This window comes from Lathamus discolor, chromosome 9 (genome assembly GCF_037157495.1).
Source record: "Lathamus discolor isolate bLatDis1 chromosome 9, bLatDis1.hap1, whole genome shotgun sequence".
Lineage (NCBI taxonomy): Eukaryota > Metazoa > Chordata > Aves > Psittaciformes > Psittacidae > Lathamus > Lathamus discolor.
In genome coordinates, this window is record NC_088892.1 from 2,064,968 (window position 1) to 2,083,602 (window position 18,635).

General features: G+C 62.0%; 2 protein-coding genes across 3 annotated transcripts in view; one reads left to right on the forward strand and one right to left on the reverse strand.

Annotated features, from left to right (window-relative positions):
- Nucleotides 1-18,635, forward strand: part of MID2 (midline 2) — a 153,794-nt gene that overhangs the window by 34,659 nt on the left and 100,500 nt on the right. The window lies entirely within an intron of this gene.
- TSC22D3 (TSC22 domain family member 3) lies at nucleotides 1,973-16,758 on the reverse strand. Of its 2 annotated transcripts, none has more exons than XM_065689282.1 (3): nucleotides 16,314-16,758; nucleotides 3,735-3,786; nucleotides 1,973-3,186 (listed from the first exon to the last, which is right to left on the reverse strand). In XM_065689282.1, the coding sequence occupies exons 1-3, from the start codon at nucleotides 16,634-16,636 to the stop codon at nucleotides 2,941-2,943; spliced, it is 621 nt and encodes a 206-aa protein (XP_065545354.1). In that variant the 5' UTR covers nucleotides 16,637-16,758; the 3' UTR covers nucleotides 1,973-2,940. The 2 variants fall into 2 exon arrangements, with proteins under 2 accessions (XP_065545354.1, XP_065545355.1); XM_065689283.1 differs by lacking the exon at nucleotides 16,314-16,758 and adding an exon at nucleotides 3,981-4,281.

Consider the following 18,635-nt stretch of genomic DNA (forward strand, 5'->3'; position numbering starts at 1 on the left):
ACAGAAGGAATGGGATGTCTGGGAAGGGTGTTTCCAAGCCTTTTCCACACCCAGAGGGCCTGGGAAGGACACAGGGTGCCTTCGTGCACTGTAGTGGTGTCAGAAGACCTCCTACAGCCCCAGAAGCAGCAGTAGCTGGAGAGCAGGCTCTGTGCATGCTAGGGATGGGGGGCAGCCCCTTTTCCACGGCTGCTGTACTCCATCTGTGCTGGGTGCTGGGCCCATGGGTTCAAATCCTGCCCCAAGAGCAGCTTCCAGCACAGCACCAGGGCTGCGCTCAGCCCTGCAGCTTGGCAGTGGCTGTGCCCACAGCAGGGTGGCATTTCTGGTGCCATTGGCTGGCACAGTGTCACACCACGCCAGGGGCAGGCTGTGGAGGGAGGCTGAGCCAGAGCAAGTGGTTTGGGATGTTTGGGTCTGATGAGCGGGGTCTGCTGGGTGCCATCACCTATGCCCCCTGCACAAGGTGTGCGAGGGCTGTGGGGCACTCCAGAGCCATTGGGAGGGAATAGAGGATGAGGAGACGCAGCAAACAGGGCTCCAGTCTCCAAATGCCATCACTGCACCTCTCAAATGCAGCTGGGTTTGAGGTGCAGCAAGGCCAGATAGGGCACAGAGCCCATCACTGCAGCCCAGACTTTCCCCAGCGGAGAGGTGCAGAAGGATGGGCAGAAAACAGACAACTCCCCAGGAGCTGGGAGCCAAGTAGCACCCCAAACATCCCCTGCAGTGAAACAGGCAGTGCAAACACACCTGGCATCCCCCTGCCCTGGGGAGCAGCCCCTCCTAGAGGGGCTGTCTCACCCTGACACTGGCAGCACTGGGGGTGCCCTGCTGCTTGCTGCAGTGCCTGCATGTGCAAGGGATGCGCTTCTACATGGTGTGGGATTCCCTGAACCTGCTTGCACACACAAGAACGCAGCAGGGAAAGCAACCACACACAGTATTTGCACCCAAGACACAAGCTGCCTGTGCGAGGCTGCAGCTGTGTCCCGGCACGGGGACAGGCAGTACAGGGAGGGGAGAGACACCGTAACGGTTTCGAGAATCGTGGCTTGTATTTTGCTGTTTACGCGCCGTTTCCAGGGCTCCCAACCACCCAGCACTGCCCTGACTCACTCTGGGCTGGGGCTGAGCCACTCTCATCAGGGCAGGGATCTGACATACTGTGAAGCAACAGCAGCAACACAGGGCAGCAGCAGTGCGAAGCAGCACTGCCAGAAGAGCAAGGCACATCAGCTATCCCAGGCCTGGGGCACTGCCAGCCCCTTCACTGCACTGGGGATGTCTCCAGCTGCCCAAGAAGTCACACCCAGAGTATGAAACCTCAGAAGATACTGAAGCTTGAAACATCCTGCCAGAGCAGGGCTCTGATCACACACCTCCTGGCACCCAGCAGCCTTAAGCCCTCACCCAGACACCATACCCACACACCACCCCAGAGATGGAGGGAGTCCCTTTTTCCCCCCCTCTTCGACCTGCCCCCTGGGGTTGACTCCAAGGCTGGCTGTACCTTAGGAGAGTGCTGGGGCACACTCAGCCCCCATTCAGCTCTGCTCTGTCCAGCTGGCACATCCTCTGACCCTCACACCATGTTTCATGAACAGATCAATAAAGCAGCAGAATTAAAAAACCAGAGGAGGTGCAGAGCTGGGTGTGCAAAGGGCTCTGTGCAGACTAAGAGCAGCATCCTCCCTGCTCACATCCCTGGTCACAGCCATGAACCGAGGGACAATGACCTCTAGGTTCAGGGCTCCTTTCCCTACTGCATACCTAGCCCCTTGAAGGGAGTTCCTGCTCACATCACCAAAAGCCCAGCTTGGCTGAAGCAGAGCTGTCCAGGGGAGACTGATCCCCCAAGCAGGTTTGCAGCAGTTTCCTCACCAGTCCCATCCCAGCAAGCCCCAGCCCCATGCCCCAGTGACCCACGCCATCCTGTTCCTGGCCACAGACACACCGCTTAGGGCACACATTTGTATAAAAAGTAAAGTTTATTGCCATTTCTACCTAGATTTACACAACTGTGTTACCACTTCTGATGTCAAGAGAGACATCCCGTCACTTCCCAGAGAGCTGGCCAGGGAAGGTGGGGAGCAGAGGCCGGCTCCCCCCAACCCAGCAGGCTGGAGTGCAGCCCCTGTCGTGGCTCTGCTCCACAGTCCGCATCCTCTTAGCACTGCCGCATGGCTCCAACGCAGTGGATGCCAGGGAGAGTAAATCTATCCCCTCCTTTGTGCCACCCGCAGCGCTGGCCACCCCATTACAGCTGCTCATCACTCCAGTCCTGCCTGGAAGGCCCCAGCTGCAGAGGTGGGCATGGCTGGCCCAGGGCACCCCACAGCCTTGTGGGCACCACTCATGCACGTGTTTGTACAGAGATACAGCTACAAAAGATGCCCGAACTAATCAACCAAGCTTTTCTCCTTGTAATCCCCACACTGATGTGCGTACAGCCATGCACTACGCTGCAGCTGCCACCACTGGCACTGCTCAGAGTCAGGTCGGGGTTCCAGCACGCTTCAGGGTGGCTGGTGGGACAAGCCTGCATTGCTCGCTATACAAGGTCTTCCTCCAACATCGGGCTTTGCTAAAGAGAAGCACGCCCTGCACGGTGCAGAGGCATGGATGCGGCACACGCTCCTTCCAACCCTGCATTCCCATGCACCTGCCAGCAGCTGCCTGGCACTGCCAGGGTGTTGCGATGCCCAGGTTTCCATAAATGTGCCCTGGCACACGGCGGGTGGTTGGGTCTCCCCACAGAGGAGCATCCCAGTGCAGGCCGTGCTGCTGGCTCCAATGGCTGGCCAGGATCGCCCGGGGGGACACGGCTCCGCGCCGGGGTCTGACAGTCCTTCATGTGAGACGAAGGTGGAAACAATTTGGCAGGAGATTAAGTAGAAAGAGTTCTGTGGCTCTGCCCACCCCGAGGACAGAGCCACCTTACACCGCAGAGCCCCCAGAGTGCTGAGCCCGGGCAGGTGCCCTGGGGCTCTGATCCTCGGGGCACAGAACCTCGGTGGGGAGCCGGGACTGGAACTTCTCCAGCTGCTCGGGGCTAGCCAGGGTCTTCAGGAGGCTGTTTTCACGCTCTAGTTGGGAGTTCTTCTCCAGCAGTTCCTTTATTTGCTCTTTCAGGACCTCCACTTCCTCCCGCACTGCATACATCAGGTGATTTTTAACCAGATCCTGCAAATGGCCGTTGGAGGGAATGATCATCCACTGATCTGATGGTTACACCCTGACGCTTGCGCACATCCTGCCACTAGCCAAGGGCCGCAAAGGCTTTTCCCAAAGACTGTCCCTCCCCTCCGTACCCTCGTGTAACCCCCCCTGGCCAGCATCCACAGCATCCCTCAGGTCCCCTGTCTCCCAGCGATCATTGCCTCAGGATGCACTCTCCAGCCCCTCAGGGGTAGGGCAGGCTGCAGTTCCCTATCACCAATGAGACCCGCCTGGGTTACCCCCACAGCCCAGAGGGTGCTGCCCAGGCCCCCCCGGCTCCCTGCGCACTGCGGCGTTACCGGAGCCAATAAGCTGAGCAGCCGCGACGGCAGACAAAGGAGCTGCTCTGCCCAGCAAGCGGCTGGTGAGCAGAGACCCTCCTCTGGAGAGATAATCTAACCGCAGAGCACGGAACGCCTTCGGACAGAGCCCCCAGCACCCACCCGGGGAGTGAGGATCCCCTCGGGCAAAAGGGCCCGGGGGAGGTGCAGAGGATGGACACTGCAGCTCACCATTGCTTGTTCGATCTTGTTGTCGATGGCCACCACGCTGGCTCCGGAGGCGCTGGAAGAGAGCAAAGAGGGACAACGTTAGCAGCAAACAACCCCCTTCTCGGGACACCCCCACCCCAGCCTGCACTTCACCGGAGCTTCTCCCTCACTGGGGAATCAATGCATGTGGACACCTACCCACCCCATTCACCCGATCTCCGGCGGGAGAGGTACCGATACGACGGCCGGCACCGGGGCTGCCCCTACCTGTTGTCGAGCTTCACAGAAATCACGTCCCCCCCGAGCAGGGAGGAGAAAAAGGAGATGGAGAAGTTGTGGAGCTGATAGACAGCCACCTCCATGGGGGACTGGTACATGCCGGTGCTCATGGCCGCAGAAACGCTGCAAACGAAGTGCCGACGCCAGACGCACTGCGGCTCTGCCCCGCCGCCCCGCTTATACGCCCCGCGTCCGCCCCGTCGGGCGGTGCCAGAGCGACCGGGCCCGCCCAGGGCCCCACAGCGCCACGTCCGGCGCCTCCCGGTGCCGCACGCTGAGCCACATTACTGCACCCTGTATCCTGGTATTGCACCCCAACACTCGGTACTGCATCCCGAACCCTGGTACTGCACCCCTACACCCTGGTACTGCACCTTGCACCCCGCTACCGCACCTCTGTGCCTCCCAGTTGCACCCCAGCGCAGCACGGCAGCCTCCCAGTGCAGACCCCCCCTGCGCCCCCCAACCCCCCCTCAGTGTCCTAGCGTCCATGCTCCCCTTGTTTGCTGCGATCAGAGTACTGGCACCCCACGGCACCAATCCCTGCACGCCTCAGCACCACCTTCCTGCGCTCCCCAAGTAACGGAGATGGGGGGTCACCCGTGGGGGGGGGACGGGGTGGTCTGCTTAGGAGACCGGGAAGAGGAGGAACACACTGTGAATGTGGGGTGCGAGGGCCCGCAGATCCCACACGGCAGCGGGGGGTGTGTGGGTGTGTGTGTGTGCAGGAGGGAAAGGGGCAGCCGCGGGCGTGCAAAGCGAAACCGGGAGCCGGAAAACAACACGGGCGCGCAAAAGAAACCCGGGAGCGAACCACAGCCCCACCGCGCCAAACAAACCCGGGTACAAAACAAACCCGGGTACAAAACAAACCCGGGTACAAAACAAACCCGAAGTGCAAAACAAGCTCGACCCCGCCCGCCCTTGCGTAACCCCCGCGCCAGGCGGGCCGGAATCGCGGCCAGGGCCGGCAGCGCAGCCGAGCGGCGGCCGCGCGCGTTGCACACGCGTGTGCGCCACAAGCGGGTGGAAGCCCCCGCATCCCGCCGGTCCCTCTGCACACACGGAGAGGACAGGCTTCCAAAAACACCCCCGGCAGCAAAGGGGGAGCTGGGAGGCGCTGCCAACCATGGGCGATGCCCCCCCTGCCCGGCCGCCAGCTGCAGGGCTTATCTCTGCCCTATGGACATGGACATGGACCTGTACCTGGCCCTGGAGCCGGACCCGGACCTGGACCTGGAGCCGTCAGGACTTTGCACAGCACCTGGTGGGTCACCTGCTGCCCCCTACCCTGCGGGGCTTGTCCTGCACGGGAGCTGATGCTGAACCGGACACTCCAAGAGAGCCCACGCCACGGCACAGCATCCGGGGAAGCACTAGTGCATGTGTGCCCCAGAGATGCTGCAGAGGACCCCAAATCCCCTGATCCAGGGGGTGCTGATGGTGCCAGCACTTGGCTAGTGGGTGCAGGAAAGGGAGAGGCCTGAGGAGCACCAGCATGGGGGTGCTGCCAGCCCCTTTCCTCAGGGAAAGGGCTAAGGGGGGCTAAGCAGTATTTCAGCCTCAGAAAGGGAAACTGAGGCACAAGCACAGCATGGCTGCTGCTTAGAGCACATCACTTCCAGCTCACTCTCCAGCAATCATACCCCAGCTTCCCACGGCAGGTTGAAGACCTGGCCTGGCCCATGCATGGCAGAGAGCGGGTTTTTGCCCCTAGCACTGGAGCTGGCGCGTGTCCCCCCCTGCCCGCGACCAGGCCACACTCACCAGTCCCTCCTCCTGAAGAGGCTCGGGGAGTACGGTGGCTGGAAGGCCATGCTGGGCTCTGTGACGAGGATCTGGCCCCTCTGCTCTCTGGCAGCGATGCGGCAGTGCCGCTGGTGGCAGGGACGGATGGGTGCCGGCCACATCCCGCAGCCACGGGCATGGGGTAAACACTGGTGCATGACCTCAGCCGCACTCAATTGGCTCTTTCAGGGCCCGATGTGCCACCCTGAGTCGTGGGTCCGAGCAGAGAGCGGGGGCTGGCCCCTCCACGGGAACATAAAGCCACTCTCTGTGCGCCGAACCCGGGGTGGTGGACGGTGGCCAGGGTGACAGCCCCCGTGACATGGGGCATGGCTCTGTCCCCGTGGCCAGGATGAGCCCAGGCCACCCACCCCAGGGGGGGTTCGGTGGCTCAGTTGCCTGTTGGGGCTCAGGGAAGATGCCCGTCTCACTGCGCAGAGGGCAGGAGATAAAAGGGGACGTATCTTCTCTCCCACAGTTGGCACATCACCGGTTGTGACACTTTCTGTCTCTTACACAGAAGCGGCCAGACCCCAGTCTGCCCCTAGCTCTGGCAGCCGTGCCTTAGTTTCCCCACCAGCTGTACTGTTGCATCCCCAGTACTGGTCCAGCCCTTTTCCCAAAGGAAAACTCCTCTTAGTGCCAGTGACCAGGGGCTCCAGGATGGACAGACTGGTGCCCAGCTTGTGGCTCTCGCCCCATGGGTCTGGAGTCCCAGGCCGTGCCTGACACAGTGCTCAAGCACCAAGGGCTGGAGAGAAGCTGGTGATTTCCACGGCTGCTGGAGCAAGAGCTCAGTGCTCCAAGAGGAAACCGCTTCAGCAATGCCAGCTCCAATACTTTTCCCAGGGATCCGGGACTATTGCAAAAATAAACAGGAGTAAGCGGCTGCCTCCCCGCTGCTCTCCTGGGGTGTTTCCCAGCCCTGCACAGCCCTGGCCATGGCCACCGCTGCTGGGGCCGCGGGCTCCCTGGCATTGAGGCTGGGAAGGATGCTGCCCTTCTGTGTGAGACCCCAGTGGAGGGGCACTTTGTAGGGATGCACATGCAGGGGGCTCCGCGTTCCCTTCCTTTCCCAGCACTTGATTAACAGGGAGTCCCCAGGCAGCAGCAGCCATGCTGGGCTTGGGGCTGCCTCTATGCCGGCACAGCCTCTGCAGGATCCCAGACCACTCCCTGCAGCCCCTCATCCTGGCACCCACTCTGGGGACATGGCTTCTGCTGCAGACACCCCTGGCTGTGCCGCTGGGTGCCCACGAGCACAAGCACATTTTGCAACCAGTACACACACACAGAGGCAGGTCCTGCATGCACATGCACATGCACGTGCACATGCACACCCTGCAAACACAGGCACACCCACACCATGCACGTGTGTGTTCTTCAGCCCATATGGGCATGCTCCCCGCACACAGAGGCACCCCCTGCCTGCACTCACAAGCACTTGTGCATACATGCACCCTACAACCCCCCCTCCTGCATGCACACCGGTGCATCCCGCACATGCACTGCAGATACCCCCCCCCCCGTCAAACTGACAGCCAAGCACACCTGTGTGTGCACACTTGGTCTCAGTGCTGCTCTGCGGGAGCACCTCAGCTCTGCCCTTGGGCACTCCGAGCCCGTGGGGCAGCGCCACTGCAGCCTCAGGGCGGCAGCAGCAGCTCTCAGCTCTCTGCTGGACCCTGCTTTGTTGCTCGGCATGCCTCAGGGATGTGCTTGGAGCTCTGTGGGCTGTCCAAACGCCTCTCACAGCAGCAGAGTCCTGCAGGGGCTCCAGCTGGATGCTTAGCGGTGGGGGGGCCCTTTCCCAGCCCCCCGTGGCCACAGCAGCCGTCTGTGCTGGGCTGCTGGCCCCACTCCAGTGGGGATGCTGGTGGCCACTTCCTCTCCCACCGTCCCACTCCTGCTCCTCCAGGTCTGGCAGCAGCAGAGCAGGGTGAGCAATGCCCTCCCTCACTCTTCCTAAAGCACAGGGGGGCATGGACTTGCTCCCTATAACACCAGAGGCTGTGGTGATGGGTGCCTTGGAGCAGGTTGAGCCGGAGGGGCCAGTGGTGACAGCTCCATCCCTGAGGCAACAGCGCAGCAGCTCTTGTCTCGCACTTTCAGCTACAGGAGGTTCATCAGGCTCGTGCCTATGGTTATTTTGGGAACAATAAGAGCAGCTGCAACAGGGTGTAATTGTGACACCAATTGTTGCACTCTGGGGGAAAAACCCTGTGGCTGTCATTGAGCAGCTGGAGAGGTGCTGACACTGGTGAATGACCTAGTGTCACCCCAGCAACGGCCCTGCAGGATACCCCAAAGCTGCTGTACCAACACCTCAGCCACACACAGGCTGTGCCCCAGCCCAGGTGATCCTGCTCCTATGGCCACATGATGTTTAGCAATAACCCCTCCCCTGCAACAGGACCTGGGGGGCACAGCTGAGCCTGGCTGGAGCACAGGATGACAGGGAGCAGGATGATGGGATCACCTCTCTTCCCCTGGCACCCCACATCAGCCCTGTGCTGTGGGTCAGGGGCACATCCCCACAGCCCCATGGATGAGGTGCTGCGTGCATTGAACTGAACCTGCACCAGGCACTGCGGAGCCACACACTAAAGGATGCCTTCGCTCCCTCCATGCTAGTAGGAGCTGGAACAGTGGCTGCAGGAGCTGTGCTGGCCCCTCAGCCTCTCCCCCTGCTCCTGGCCATTCTCACTGCTCCATGGCAGCGTTCCTGGCTTGCTGGCTCCCAAGGACTCAGCTCAATGGGAGGAAGGCCCTTCAGAGGGTCCAAGGCGTGGGAAATGTTTATTGCCTGGCCCCAGAGATGCTGGAGAGCAGCACGGGGAAGGCGTGGAGCCAAAGCTGCCCAAGCTGCTCCACAGAGCCAGCTCTGCAGCTCACAGGGTCACAGCAGAGGGGGAGAGGAAAAGCCACTGCTTGCAAACACTCAGCTAAGAAAACTTTGCTTTCACAGCCTGAAGGCCTGCAGCTGTGGCTGTGCGGGCCAAGAGGACGGGATGCCAGTACTAGGGCCAGCCAAGCCCTGCAGGAGGGGTGGCCGCGGACAAGGGTGATGGCTGGGGCCTGGAGCCCACAGTGGGAAGGGCTGAGGTCTGTGGAGCTCTGGCACTCCCAGCCTTGCCCTGCAGCACTGTCCTGGTGCTGGACAGGGAGAGGCGATGCCTGGGCTGCCCATGGGCAAGCAGGCAGCTGTGTCACCTTGGCAACCCCTGCCCAGCATCCCAAACTGTGCTAGGCAGGCAGCTGCCTTCCTGGGGGCTCCCATGCAACCAGGAGCCCTGGGACACGGGCCTGGTTCATGCCCACCAGAACCTTGGAGGGCTCATAAATCCATCAAGCCAGGGCACATGCTGCTCCAGAGCAGAGGGAAGCCCCTCTGGGTACATCTGTAAGTGCCGAGGCAGGCGCACAAGCTCCTGCCTGCAGAGCCAGTGCTTCCGGCCTCACCAGACCCAGGCCTGGGGGGCAACAGAGCAACAGGGAGGGATGCATGGGGCAGCCACGACCTTTGCCACGCTGGGGAAGCCTGGGGAGGGTTTGCAGTAGGCCGGGAAGCCCTGATGATCCTCACCACACCGGGGCAGAGCGAGCTCCCGCGGGCAGCAGGGCAGGGCAGGGAGTCACAGGGGCTCCTCCGACCTGCGGGGCTGGAGGCGCAGGGTGGGAAGACGGAGCCCTGGCACGCTCCGTGTCCAGCTGCTGGGCTGCTTCCTCTGATAAAGGTGCTTGGCTGTACTCCCAGTTCTGGTTTGCTGGCGCGCAAGCGCACCCCCAGCCTGCTGAGAGCTGCAGCTTTGCTCTCTCCACAACTTTGTCACCAGCCCCTCTTCTTCCTCCTGTGCCCCCACCCTGTCAGTGTGAGCTGTCCCCAGCAGCAGCATGGGGAGGGGAGGGCAGAAATGCTCTGACTCCAGCACGACCCTCCCCCATGATGCTGTATGTAGGAAGACATACAGCCTCGGCTTCCCTGGCGTGCTGGGTTGGGAGAGAAGAGGAAAAAGGGCTGGTCTGACTATTTCCAGCACTGGACCACGCAGCCCAACCTCCCACCTCGCCTGTTGGTGACACCAGCCCCAGGCTGCTGCCTGCCCAGCTCAGCAAACCTGGGCACCCCAGTGCTGCCAGTGCAGGGTCCCAGACCCACACCATGTCACTATGGCACAGCCCAGCAAACCCCATGGCACAGCCACTTGCACCGTGGCCGGCACAGTCAGGGGCTTGCAGCTGCGAGGGGACCTGTGGGTTGAGCCTTCAGTACAGCTCTCAGCACAAAGCTGTCAGCAAAGCTGCCTCTCACACCCCGTGGGGTGGAGCCCCATAGATGAACCCCATGCTATCATATCCCTCGGCTGGCCATGCCCTGCCCCGCAGGGCTCCTGACAGCCCAGGCTGTGAACTTCATGCCTGTCCTCATTTTGCCCTGTTCTGTATCATCTTGGGCAGTCTCAGCTGGATCATTAGCAGGTCCTGGCCTTTCCTGGTCCAGTTTCAGGGAACTGGGGTCAGAGCAGAGGCGCTGTGATGCTGAAGGGACCCCCGCAGCATGCCGGTGCCGCGGAACCCTGCAGCTTGCAGTGCTCAGGGTGCACAGCCCCGGCTCTGTCCTGCAAGCCCCTCGCTGGTGCAGCACCAGCTTTCCTGGAGATCCCCAGCCTGGCTGAGGAACCCCAAGACCGGGCCTCTGGCATCTGCCGAGATAAATCCCAGACCACGTTGGAGACGGGCAGCCTCGGCTCCTGCCCTGCGGCTCGCTGATGGGGAGGCAGATCCTTGTATAGCGAAAGGGCAGAGACTGGGAGCTGCGAAAGCAGCACATCGGGACCCGCGCAGCCTCTTCCAGCCCAGACTAATCCACGTCCAAGGGACCCCCCAAATCTTTCATCGTCCCCTGTAAGCAGACACAAGAAGGTGGGGTGAGGAGGGAGCCTGAAGCCACGCTGCATCGGGGGCAGCCGCAGGGAGGTCAGGCAGGGACAGCTCCTCGCAGCCGGCGTTAACGCCGTGCTGGCCTTTGCGAGGAATCCTGGGCACTTGGAACCGGGACGCTGCGTTACCTCGCTGGCATTTCAGAACAATAACAACGCGAAAGACAAGCTGCTGGTGGGAATGTACCTGCGGTGCTGCCGTGCCTCGGGTACCTGGCCTTGGCTGCCTTTGGCTTGTGCCAAACCCTGGGGACAACCTGAGCCTGTTCCCTGCCTCCAAAGCAGCCAGAGCAGTCCTGCTCTACACCACAGGGCATCACTGGGATGGTTCAGTCAAGGTCGTGGGAATGTCCTGTCCTGCCCATCCAGGCAGAAGGGCTGGACCCCACCTGCGGCTGGGGTGTCAGGGAGAGCCCGAGAACTTCTGCTCTGCCCCCCGAGTTGTTCTGCAGCAGAAGCCCTTCACACATTCATATATATATATATATATATATATATAACTCCAAGCACACAGACAGGATGACAAACTCCTGTCCTGAAGCCAGCAATGTGTGGCACCTGGATAAATATAACTCAGAGCTCATGGGTAAAGCATGGCTTTGGGACAGGTTGCAGACTTGAATGCTTCTCCAGCCCTTGCCCCACAGCAAACACCTCAGAGCACCCTTTGCCCTCTTCAAACGGGGTCTCAGTCACTTCCCAATGGTAGGATCTGCCCCTACACCCACATACACATGTCCCCTGGCTGTGCCAATGTGTGCCCTGAACCCTCTGTCCCACCCAGGTCACCGTGTTCTGCCTAAACGCAGGGTCAGGTTTAACCCTCTCTGTGCTGGGACCTGGCTGGGGAGGTGTCCTCGTGTCCTGGCAAGGAGCACACCAGGGGCATAGGGTGCCCTCAGAGGCACTGCCCACAGCATCCAGGCCTGTGCCGTGTGCCCAGTGGGAGCTGAGATGCCACCCGGACTGTAAAAGGCTTTCCCACAGGCCAGCCCCAGCCCCAGCTCACAGCTGAGCTCAGCAGCACTGGCCTCAGCACTGTCAAGCCATGTGTCAGCTGGGTCCCTGCCTGTGGCAGGGTACTGGAACATGATGATCTTTAAGATCCCTTCTGACCAAGACCGTTCTATGGTTCTATGATGCTGGACCCCTGCAGCCCACTCCAGCTCCAACCTCTTCCACACCAAAAGTTCAAAGCTTGAAATAAACCCTGGCCAGCATTTCCCGTCCCTGGCTGTCCTTGGGACACCTACACCCTGTCTGCTCAGAGCTGCACACACGTTCTGGCAGTGCCCAAGCACTTGTAGGAGGCCGAGGACAGGTTTCTGTGCAGCTGCTGTTGGTATCACTAGACTCCAGCTCAGCTCTGCCAGGCCCACTGGGCCATAACCTTCTGTGTGGCCAGGGGCAAATGACTTCATCTTGTGGGGCTGGAGGGGCCGAGTGGGGCTCTCCTGCACACCAGGGCACACTGGGGAATCTCCTTGCTGGAGGGAGCTGGTCTCACAGGAGCAGGCAGGGTCAGGCACGGTGCATGGTGCATGACGCACAGTGATGGTTCGGTGCACGCTGCTGCCAGCCCTGCTGAGCACAGGGTGCTGCAGCCCAGCCCAGTGCTGCTGGGCGTTTCCAGCAGCAGCCCTGAGAGGACATCACCGCACAGCCTGCTGTGCCACAGGGAGGAGGCCTGGGGTGGCAGGATCCCCTGATGGAGACCATGGTGGGCACAGCAGAGCGGCTGCCGTGCGCTGCAGGCTGTGGGAGGCTCTGGGCATGCCAAGGTCAGCTACTCCCTGGAGCACCAGCTACTCCTGATGCTTGACCTGAAGCTCCAGCATCTCGGCGGTCTGCAGGGCTCAGCAAACCACGCAGGGACACAGGTCAGGCCTCATGCAGCCCGGTCCCGCAAGAGAGGAGCAGAGCAGAGGTGCCATGGTGCTGAGGGGATGGGACGGCATCGCTCGCAGCCCCTTCCAGCCCTGGGCTCTCTCCCTTGGCTCTCTCACGCTCACGCGTGCTCCTGCGGCCCCACTCCCATCAATGCCTTTTTGTTGCTCCAGCCCACTCGGCAGGCAGGAATGTGCTCCTGGCCCCCACCCCACGATGCCCTTTGCGGCCTGGCTCCTGCTCCTGTGTCGCTGCTGCAAAGTGACACCCCACCGACGGGAACAGATGGTGCCATGCCACAAATGCCACCCTGTCACCGCTGCCCGAGTGGCTCCTACTGCTAGCCTGACCTTGTGGTGGGACCTTGTGCTGCCCAGCTTCTTCTGGCCTGATTTATCCTTCCCCAGCCTCCCAGTGCAGCACAGTGCTCCCCTGCCTGCCTGTGATGCCCTTGGCTTGCCCAGAACTCGGGGAAGGTGGCCCCCAGCCCCTTTGATGGCTCAGACCAAGGGACAGGCCATTGCCCACCCTGTCTGGGGGAGCAGCAGGTCCTACAGTGCCTGGAGAGGGTCAGGCTGGGCAGGGATGTCCCCTTGGCGCCTGGAGGCATAGGCTGGCCAGGCTGCTGCTCCGTTTTACTCAGGAGGGGCTGGGCAGGAGAGCTGGCACGGGCTGGACCATGTGGGCAAGCAGGTTGGTGCATATCTCCTGTCCCCACCCCAGAGCCAGGCGGGGCCCTGCCTGAATCACACAGCACGCACTGGGAGGATGCTGCTCCCCCCTCAGCACAGATCCTGGACCCAGTCCCATGCTGCTGGCTCCCCTTGGCTCCCCAGCCACGGGAGGGTGCCATGGGGCTGTTCTCCCCATCCCATGCTCTGGTGGGCTCGTGTCTAGGTCACAGATGAGCCATCTCAGAGCAACGCTGTGGCAGACCTTCCTGCCCATGACACTGGTGTTTGTAGGGAGGAGATGCATTGCCCAGCCCAGCATGGTGGTAGCTGCCCTCCTTGCACCTGGTGTTTCCACACAGGCTTGGCCCCTTTGCACTGCTGAGGTCACCCTGGAGAGAAGTTCACAATGCTCATGTGAGGGCACAGAGGGGAGAAGCCCTTTCTGAACAGGGTCCCTCCCAGGCACTCCCTGAGCAGAAGGGCTTCTTGAAGAAGCATCACTCCTGTAAGAATTGCTCTGGAGCATCCCTACCTTGTGCATCCCTCACAGCATCTCTGCCTCGAGCAAATATCATGGAGAGCCCAGTGGAGGCCACCTGGCCAGGGGAAAGTCACAGAGCCAGGCTGGAAATACTCAGTGTAGGTCATCCAAGATCCTAGCACAGGTCTGACCCTGACCTACAGAGCCGAGGGCTGGGTGCAGCATGGGCTGAACTGTCTCCAGCAGCCTCAGAGCCAGACTCAGACTCCAGATGCAGCTGCTTGGTCCCCCTGTGCCATGCACGTGTGTGTGCATCCACATGACCTCCTCCTGTGCCAGTGTCAGAGCACACCAGCTATAACAAGGGGCACAAATCTGCTTGGGTTCCCCAGTGCCAGCAGCAAGGGTGCCTTTATCAGGCCTGTTACCAGGGTGTTCCTCTGGCACCCACAATCCTGTTTGTATGCTATCATCTCTTGGGTGTCTTGGCTCACTCCCCAGGCGGAGAAAGTTCAGGCTAGAGCAAAACAACAGCATACGGAGGTGTGGGCACCCCTGCCAGGGCCATGCCACAGTGGCAAGGGCACTGGTCATGCCAGCAGGCTCCGCACCATAGGTGTGACAGAGGGACACCACGGCTATCCACCATGCTGTTGGACGGCCTGTCATAACAGGGAATGCCCAAAGCATCTCTGGACACAGCACACACCAGGGTATGGAAGATAGGCTTGGACATGGCAGTGAGGAGCACTGAGGGGAGAAACCCTGCTCCCTGGCACCTCTGTGTGCTCCTGACCTCAGCGAGTGGCCCAATGCTTGCCAGGAGCATCAGGGGTCCTGCTCCAGCAGGAGTGAGTTCCAAAGCAATAACCCATGACCGGTGGCCACATCACCACTGTGGCACTGCCACCACCTTCCCAGGGAGTAGTCTCGGCACTGGCTCCCACACCAACACGTGGTGGGGACAGAGTCTCACTTCCCCTCCCTACCCTGACACCAAACACCCGCAGCCTCCCGCAGTGATGGGAAACCTCGGGCTCCGCTTCCCTCCCCACTGGGTGGGTTCAGGGCCCTGGCGAGTGTCCCGGCTCCTCCTTTGCCACCTGAGCCACAGCTCGAGTTATGCAAGTGCAGGAGCAGCGTCTCTGAGGAGCCACGGTGGGGGGCATGTGTGGGGTGGCCTCATGTGAGCCCATCACTGCCCCACGCGGGTGCTTGCACATGCATGCATAGCCCGGGAACACACCTGTGAGTGCAAGTGCACACAGGGAGGGTGGTGGGTGTCAGTAAACATGTGGGTGCTGCCATGCACCCACTTGCATATGGCCGTACCACGAGGAATGAGGCCCAGAGCCACTGCCTGCTCAGCCAGGCACATACACACTGGTGGCCACGCATCTCCTCAGCCCTGGGAGACAGGATGTGTCCCACCTCATGAAGCTCCACGGTGCTGGTGCTGCCACGCTGCAGTTCCCTGCAGCCCCCCAGATCCAGCTCGGCAATCCAAAGCTGAGGTGTCAAGACCTGGGCCTCCATCTCACTGCTCCCCATTGGCCAAGCAGCCCTCCAGGGTGCTGAGCACCAGGGCCAGCCCCACTGCAGAGCCCAAGGTGCCAGCTCAGCACCTGAGACAGCTCTGTGTTCCCCTGCCTCTGAGGTCCCCTCCTCAGGGCAGGGACCCTACAGGGTGGCAGCCCCTGGGACCCCCGTTCAATCTCCTGTACCCGAAGCGCTGGGTCAGGGGAGCAGGGAGGGACCTCGTGCTCCTGCCTTCCCGGCCCTGCCAAGGGTAAAGCCCAGCTTTCTGGGCTGGATGAGGCCAGTCCTAAGTATGTCCCACTGCCTGAGCACTCACAGTCCCGTCCCACAGGAGCCTGCTCTGACCTAAGCAGGATCTGCTCCATCAGGAGCAGAGTCGCTTTCCAGGGATGGGAAATAGCACCCAGGCCAGACGTGTCTTCACTCAATGTACTCCAGAGACAGGGAAGCTGCTGAAAGAGCAGGACCTGTCAGCAGGGCTCTCGGGCTCTCTACCCAGTTTCTCTCTAACTCTAAAGGTGGTTTTCGAGGCAGCATAGCTGCTTCCCAAGGAACGAGGTGCCCATCTCCTTGCAGGACCAGGAGGACAGTTCTTGTTTGACACTGGGCACTGTCCATGACCCTGCAGTCAACGTCTATGCGGACAAGGGGTAGTCAGGGGGATGAACACAGAGTCCAGGGACCACGATGCACAGCAGGAGGCTGTTGTCACTGCTGCGACTGAGACAGAGCAGGGCACCGAAAGACGGCACCACTGCTGTCACGGGGCAGAACCACCCGAACCCGCACCAGGGGACTGGCACCACCCACGTCGGATGGACCGCCCCCCCCCGCCCCCACCTGCTCGCTCGTGCTTCTCCCACCCTGGAATCCCCCAACGCTGCCACCCCTCAACCCCAGGGTCAGGTCACAGGGGTCTCCCTGACCCTGCCAGTCACTTGCCTCGCCCCACGATGCCGGCCCTGCTCTCCAGCTACAGGGGACAGCCCGCCGGTGACACGGTGACACTCACCTGTGGAAGAGCAGCAGGATGGAGAGCAGGGTCTGGTCGATGTTTCTGTTGCAGATGCCCTGGTTGAAGAGGTAGCAGGGGTCCCGCACGACGGGCTCCAGCGAGTCTTGGCGCATGATGGAACTCAGCTTGTCGGTGTTGAGGTTCTTGCGGACCAGCTGCTCCTGCAGCTGCCGGAAGCTACTGACCGTGGGGCTGCCCAGGTTGTTGTTCTCACCGCCGGCCGCCTCCTCCAGCCCACTGCGGTTGGCCAGGTCCAGGCAGCAGCTGCAGCAGTCCAGCCCCACGGGCGACCGGCACTCCTCCGCAGGCGACGAGGACATCCCGGGTCCCCCCCGAGCCGAGCCGAGCCGAGCCGAGCCGAGCCGAGCCGAGCCACGGCGGCGCAGCCGGGGCCGCTCCCGGGGCCGCTCCCGGAGGGCGAGCGGCGGCAGGACGCACCGGGCTACAGAGCGCCGCACGGCCCGGCCCGGCCCGGCCCCGCCCCCCGGCCCGCCCCGCCCGGTGCCCGCCCCGCCAGGACCCACCGCACTCAGCGGTCCTGCCCCGACAGCACCCCCTGCCCCACGCGTGGGGTTCCCGGTGCTCCTGGTGCCCCCAGGCAGCCCGGAGCCGGCAGCGGGGCCTCGGGTTTGCGGACGGAGCGGGATGGCCCGGGAGGGGGTGGCAGAGGGTGCAGGGAGTGACAGGGACCCCCATCCCCGCTCCGTGCAGCCTGGGAAGAGAGTGAAGGAACTCGGGGGGGCTGGAGCCCATCCCCGGCATCCCCCCCTGGGGCTTCTGCGTGGGCATCGAGAGCCTGAGCGATTCTGGAGCAGAGGTGGAAAAGAGGGAAAAGGGGAAGGCTTTTCTTCCTCCTTTCTTCATCCTTTCCCCACCAGGATGGTGGAAGCGCCTAGGGTATCCCGGGAGCATGGCCGGGAGCCGCCTGACCCAGAGCTGGAAAAAGCAGAGGTGGAAGGTGACCAGGCAGGGGGAGATGTTTGGATTTAGCTGCAGGATGCTGGGGGTACACAATGGAAAAAGGGAATTTCTGCGGGGGGGGGGGGGGGGGGGGGGAGAGGAGGGTGGCTCCCTGGCACTCCTGCATCCCACTGGGAACATCCCTCCCACCAGTGAGCTGTGCAATGAGGGGACAGTAGTGGGTCTGAAGTGCACAGAATTGCCAAGAAGAGAAAAACCAGGTCAGAATCTGGCAGGACAAAAGCAACAGAAGCACCAGGACAGCAGGACCCAGCCTGCAGAGCGGTGCCCACGTGAGGTGTGAGCAGGGTGCTCACGCTGCTGAAGGCAGAAGTGTTCAGTAAACATTTCTGTTCCCTATTTGGCAAGAAGGAGGAAGATGCATTTGCATCACATGAGGATGAAGCACTTTCCAGTGCGTTAGTAACCAAGGAAGGCACGAGACAGCGTCTGCCACAGATAAACAGCTGTAAAAGTGGCCAAGGAAGCCTTAGACAGCGCTTCTCCTTTCCCTTAGGGTCCACCCAGCAGCCCTGGGGGTGATATGGGGTGGGAATCGGTCCTGCCAGGCGGGTGGCACCAGCAGGGGTCCAGGGGGTGGCTGGCATTCCTGGGATGCGGATGGGACGGGGCGAGTTCCTGAAGGAGTGGCTGCCCACAGGGATGTCCCCTCTCCCTGCGGCTCCGCTGGGTGCTGAGGGCTGATTCCGAGTTGCTTCCTCACCCCTTTCACCGAGCCCCTCGGGAGGGAAAGTCTCTGGGTGACCCCTCTGATGCTGCTGATGGGGGGTTCCTGGGTGACCCTTCTGATGCTGCTGGGGGGGTGGAGCTCGCTATCCCACTGCTGCCAGGCCAAGCGGAACAGGAGGGCGCTGGGGTTTCTTCCTCCCCCTCCCCAGGCTGGAACCCGTCCCCGGCAGCTGGGCCAAGGGTCCCGCCTGGGCCGTGCCCCACGGCGAGCCCTGTGGGACGGGATGTGGGGCGGGTGCCGGCGGGAGCCGCGGGAGGCTGCTGCCATCCCATGGCCGCGGTGGGAAGGACACGTCGCTAGGTACTGGTCCCCTCCCGCCGCTCCGCACCCCTTCCCGGTGCCCCCGCCGTGCCCGGGGCCGCGGCTCCTGGGTTGCCTGTGTCCGGGTAGCCGGTCCACAAGGCCATGGGACGGGGCTGCCCCACACCAGCCGTCAGCTCCTCTCTCCACATCACATGTCACGGGCTGCCATATTCGTGCGTGCAGCCGTGCAAACGCGTAAATATGCACGTTCAAACGTGCGAGCCACGACGGGCTGCCCTAAGCCCCAGATCCTGGAGGCACGTGTTGGGATGAGGCCGTCGCCTGGAGCTGGCACCCAGCCCCAC

Bases quoted from the DNA above. Each gene is read 5' to 3' on its own strand.
- TSC22D3 (XM_065689282.1), bottom strand. From the start codon at position 16,636: ATGTCCTCGTCGCCTGCGGAGGAGTGCCGGTCGCCCGTGGGGCTGGAC. The intron at 3,787-16,313 runs GTGAGTGTCACC...GCTCTCTTCCAG, and splicing joins ATCCTGCTGCTCTTCCACAG to CGCCTCCGGAGCCAGCGTGG. The intron at 3,187-3,734 runs GTGAGCTGCAGT...GGCCATTTGCAG, and splicing joins ACAAGATCGAACAAGCAATG to GATCTGGTTAAAAATCACCT.